The sequence below is a fragment of the Phaseolus vulgaris genome, unplaced genomic scaffold (genome assembly GCF_000499845.2).
Source record: "Phaseolus vulgaris cultivar G19833 unplaced genomic scaffold, P. vulgaris v2.0 scaffold_15, whole genome shotgun sequence".
In the NCBI taxonomy this organism is placed as follows: Eukaryota; Viridiplantae; Streptophyta; class Magnoliopsida; order Fabales; family Fabaceae; genus Phaseolus; species Phaseolus vulgaris.
The window spans coordinates 147,427-153,368 of record NW_027174084.1 but is presented as its reverse complement, the minus strand read 5'-3'; the positions used below and the strand labels follow the sequence as shown (position 1 = coordinate 153,368).

Here is a 5,942-nt window from a genome sequence, read left to right as displayed (position 1 = left end):
TTCTTAGTTGAAATAATTATACCTGCTATTTCATGTTAAATATTACTAAGAAAGTATTTTCTTGCTCTTTTATATTTTAGATAACTTGTGTATACATCTACTCTTAACAACATTTTATATTCCATGAATACAAATTATGCCCATTTTATTTATGAAAACTAAAAGGGAGGTATCGTAAATGTTGCATGAGATTTTCCAGCATATTTACTTATTATTATTTTTTATCCATCGCGTGATCACCTATATATTTGTCATCAAACGAGAAATTTAGAGAAAAAGCTATCGAGTTTAAGAATACTTTGTATGTTCTATTAACCACAAACAAATAATTTGTGCTGCAAATTACTATATGTTTAATGAAAAAGTGTTTTTTCTTGAATCCACGAGTAGTCTATTTTTTTTAGTTTGTCAGTTCAATCGAGAAATTTTACATATATAACGATCTCTTATAACAGAAACTAAGTGTTTATTGAGTTAATTTTCAACAAAATCAACTTCTCATTAAGAAAAAGAGCACTATTCAATGAAAGCACTATTCAGTTTTTTTTTTTTTTATCTCTTTTCTTTAATTTATTTATATTTTTATATAATTTTTATGTTTAAGGATATTAAAATTGTCTCTAAAATACTGTTACATAGATTATTCAATGAATACTTTTAGAGGAATATTGTTAATTGGAAAAAAAAAATTATACTAATTCATTGACTCTTAGTAGTGTAAATTGTTTAAAGGACTATTGTCATCAAATTAATATATATTCATAAATTATTTAAGATTTTTTTTCTCTTTCAAAAAGTGCTCCTAATAATTTTTCACCATAATTTTCTAATGAAATGTTTCTTTCTAATATTGAGAACAATATATTTTATAACAATAATTCCTTAACAAAACTTTGATCTAAAATTAAACAAAATTTAGACTTGGAGTGGGGATGAGGATAACTGGGCACTTGGAGTTCGGTCTTCTCTTCTTCTGCACCAATCACTTTTTCGCTGAATTCTACTGAACCAGTATCAAATTAAAGAGTTTCACTCACTCCATTTTTTCAATGTGATCCAAGTTTATTTGACGTCAAAACAAAATTCATCACATATGGATCTAACAAATATAATTCCACTAACATCAACAACTGATACATTCAGTGCCTCATTAAGACTATTCAATCTTTCGCACCTTTGATGAGTTCAGGTGTCACTAATTATGCATTTTGTCCTCGTACATTGATATTTAGCATAAAACGAAGTTTTTTTTTTAGAAAAGTAAAGCAATTTTTTTCTTTTATTATTAAAATAGAATTACTTTTTAAAGTTGAAAAAGACGTCATGAGAATTACATAATTTTAATTCAAAATAATTACATAAAAATCATATCACAATGAAACGAATTTTCAAACTTTAAAAAATTGAATAATTTTGGTAACAAGGACAAAAATTTCCCTTTTCGTATGGATCATAATGATGTGTGATGGAAGATCGTAAAGTTGAAGAAATCAATTTTCTTATTTTTATGAAAATTTTCATCATTATACAACTTGACATCTCGATCAACAACATCATCTGTCATGAAAAATATATTATTAAAAAAAAGAAGAAAAAAATACAAAAATATTGGAGTATTAGACCAAAATCCATAGACTAACAAAAATGAGACATACATAGATTATACTTGTTCATAAAAAATTCTAAAAAAAGGCTAGATAGAAGCCTATTATACCAATGAAATGATTCTCTATAAATAAATTCTAAATTAGTCTACTATGATAATATTTCACAATTTAGAAACTCAAATTGCAAATGTTTACACACATATGATTGGATTGGATGCAAAATGTCAACTTTTAAATATCACAAACATTACAAAATATAAACATATATAAAACAAAGAGTTGCAATTAAGGTTAGTTTACAAAGTAGATAGGGGTACAGTAATTAATGATGTCTCGTGTTTCTTGTGTTATGTAAGTATTGAATTTGTTGAACATATTTTTTCCTATGCAAGGTTGCTCAAAAGGTTTGGAACTTGTGTGAAAATTGGATTGATATGTCAAATTACACAATAATCCAATTATCAACTTCAATATTTTTTGGTTTAAACCATTTATCTAAGAAAAAAAATTTTATGGAAAGGGGTGTGGTTTGATATGGTTATGGCATTATGGAAACAAAGAAAGAAACCTTGTAGTTTTCAATAATTATAATCTGTTATAAAGTTAAAAAACACATTTGGGCATCGATCATACACTTCTATCCCAAATCAATTTTCACCTATTTAGATTGATGTTTCAATCCCATCCTTTGTGTTAAAACGTTGGAATAGGTTAGTTGTAAAGGATTGATACATGATTTGCTTGCTACTCTTGTTGTAACTACTTCTTTTAAGTTTTCTTCAAAATAGAAGAAATAAGAATACTGCATACGAGTGGAGAAATAGGATGTAGAAGAATTCTTATTTGGTAGGACTATAATTATATATTATATCATGATGACTGCAGAGAGTGGGAGAAAGTGATGTTTTTGTTTTGATAGTGCATGTTATGATCAAAAGACGCATGACCTTCAAACAAGCAAGGAGGCTTCATGTATAATGGGAGAACCAAAGTTTTTTTTTTTATGTTATGTGGGAAGCTACACTCATAAAAGGGTGTTAGTGCAGAAAAGCTTTCGTAGAGACTACGACTAAGAAATTGTGCAACCACAGATCATACCATGTCTTAGAACCACAAGTATAAAAGGTGTCACTCGTTTGCATATTGGGGCTATCTTAAGGCATTTCAATGAATGCTTTTTCTTTTATTTATGTTTGGAATGGTTTCAATAGCATGGTGTGTAGAGGGTAGTGGAATGTTATTGTGTGAGTAATGTAAAATTTTATATGTATCCCTTTCGAGAGACTCGATTTTATGATTTAGTGTAATATTTTTTTTTCTAGTTTAGAAGAGAACTATGACTAAGGTCAAGATAATTTAACTATCTTTTTTGTATTCAACCCTTAAGTGTTTCATATTCTTTTTATTTTCTTAATTCTTTAGCGATTAAAAAACATATTTTAACAATATCATTTAAAACATATTTTTTTTCTTTCTTTTTAAGTGTGTCCGTCAAATTCATTCATCTTATCTCACTTTTTTTCTCCTCTTCCTATATTTTTCTTTAGTTTAAATTGTTTAGTGTTTTTTTGTTAGAATAACCTTACTCAAACAAAAATACACATATAAATGACATTGAACCATTGAAAAGGGATAATGACATATTATGATAATTAATTTTTTAATTGTTTTTTATAATTAAAAAAAATGTGGGACACACTAAAGTTATGTAGCTGTGTTTGAGCTACTATGTTATAATCACATTCATAGTATTTGTAATCCATGGTTTCTCATGGACAAAAAATTGCTGCTTTAGTGTAATAACAATTGCCAGGGAAACATGATTACGTTTGGGACCTACTCTCAGAAAATCTGCATAAGAACTAAGAAGTTTCATATAAACACGATAGGACTACAAAATGAACTACAAGTAGATGCATACGCATAATAATAAATTACGAAAAATACACAAAAAAATATGTAAGGAAAAAAGAATTTAGTTAAGTACAAAATTTGCAATCAAATGAAACAATTGAGAACGGGTGTTCTTAGGTTGAGCTTAAGATCATCATCCTCCAATGGCATCAAGTTCAAGTCCAAACACAGATTCAACTTTCCACCATCTTTAGATTTCTTGAGAATGGACAAAGAATCCGAATCTCTACGATTCAACAAACCGCCATTAATGGCAGTTCTATGCTTTCTCATGTGCCCTCCCAGGGCTTGTCCAATGGCAAACTCAAGCCCACAAATGGGACAAGGGTGCATCCTAGGTTGCTGTTTCGTGACTGGACTAGGTAACGTGTGATGGTGGCACGAAAGATCTGTGATCATAAGCCTTGGTTTCTTGTGACTAGCTCTGTGTCCACCAAGTGCTTGAAAAGAAGAAAACCTTCGATTGCAAGTTTTGCACTTGAAATCACCAACATCACTGTCCCTTAACTCTCCACAGCCCTTTGATGTAGGGTTGGTTTCACTCACACCAACTTTGGTCAACAGCATCAAACAGTTAGTCATGTTCTCTAACTCACCCTCTTCTCTGCTTCTCTTCATATTAATGGGAATTGTCGGAAAGAATATATATGAGAATTTGAAGACACTACTACACTCTTGTACATATATATATAGATGAGATGTTTGGGAATGTGTGAGGAAGGTGCATGAAGGTAGTAGCTATGACTGTGACTTGATCTTGGGAATTACGTGGAGAGAGTGGCAAAAGTACCCTTGTTTTTCCTTTGCAATTAAGAATAGAGAGACCAAAACATTGTTAATTTGTACAAGGTTGGTACGTGGTAAGTTTGCGTGAACGCGTATGCAAAGGGGCAAGACCTGTTTCCGTAATCAAACAGATAATCAGTGAAGTGCAGATTTATCTGTCTATACTGAATAACCAAGAATGGATATAACTGTGCAATGTTCTCATTATATTCTCTTCAACTTTTCAACTCGCACAGTCTTGTTCGGGTCCCACATCTTATTGTTTAGTATCATTGCTACTTTTCTTATGTGCTATCATATTCCAACTTTGTTTGTTAAGAAAATAAACTATATTCTGTCTGAAATGGAGAAAGAATGTGTATTTGTTAAGAGTGAAACTATGTATCAATTTCAACGAAAGCAAAGTTTTTGAAGATGGGACTATTAATATAGCGTGTGGGCCTAGAAAAACTTGGTTAGTATGAAACAAAGAGGAAAAAGTATATGCTCTGTACACTAACTAACAAAAATATATAAATATATTTAATGAAATTTAAATTGATATGATATTTTCAATTTTTTTATTTTTTATCACACAAATTTAAACATTTCAAAAAAATCAATGACACTAAAATTAATAATGGATAAAAAAAATCATGATAACTATTCCAATACATTCAATATAATCTCACATCATTTAAAAATTAAAACTAAATTAACACTACAAGAAAATCATTGAATAAAAACTAATTTTAGAAAAAAAAAATAATTAGTTGCTATATTGACTAAATTAGAGATTAAAAAAATTTGATTTCTAAATTAGTTTATATTATTGATAAATAGTTTCTAAATTGGTATGTAATTAGCTACTAGGATTTTTGCTACTAAAATTAGAATCTAAATAATTGGTAGTTAAAACCTTGGTAGCTAATTAGATAATAATTTAAAAATTATTTATCAATATAAATCAATAAATTTTTTAGTCTCTAAAATGATTTCTAATTTCGTCACTAAGCAACTAATTATTTCCAGTCTCTAAAATTGTTTTCTATTTAATAATTTTCTTGTTGTATAATTTATAAATAAAGTATCAAAATATTTCTATAACATATAAAACAAACACATGCACTAGAATGCTTCACTATGGAATTTCCAAAGACTTTAACTACAACAATAAGATTTATTCTAAACACCTACGCGCTGGTACGAGAAATTTTACATAATATATATGTTAATGATAAAGTTTGGTAAACATAATTATTTAATGTGGAATTTTTTCTAGAAGATTTTGAATTTTCTAAATATTATATTAACTCTCATATTTTTTTAGTTTTTGTTCCATATCACACTGTTTATTATAATTATACTTCTTTTATTTCTCACTTTATAGATGCTAATAAGTTCTAGAGTGTTCAGAAAATGATTTTTTAAATATAAAGCTACCTAGCACAGATACGGATACTGACACGATACGGATATGAATACAAAGATACGTATAATCTTTCAAATGTAGGATACGGGGACGTAGATCTATATATTATATAATTTTAAATTATATAAATTGAAAATAAATATTTATGTGCAAAAGTATGTTCCAAATTCTTTTGGGAGCAAGAATATATTTTTCATGACTGGTTCAAAAGAATTTGTTCTTAT

The 5,942-nt window shown here is 28.3% G+C and overlaps 1 protein-coding gene across 1 annotated transcript; it reads right to left on the bottom strand.

Annotated features, from left to right (window-relative positions):
- Nucleotides 1-3,459: 3,459 nt before the first annotated feature.
- On the bottom strand, nt 3,460-4,193 carry LOC137817069 (zinc finger protein ZAT12-like). Its single transcript, XM_068620293.1, has one exon. It carries the CDS (start codon nt 4,137-4,139, stop codon nt 3,606-3,608), a length of 534 nt encoding a protein of 177 aa, XP_068476394.1. The 5' UTR covers nt 4,140-4,193; the 3' UTR covers nt 3,460-3,605.
- Nucleotides 4,194-5,942: the final 1,749 nt, after the last annotated feature.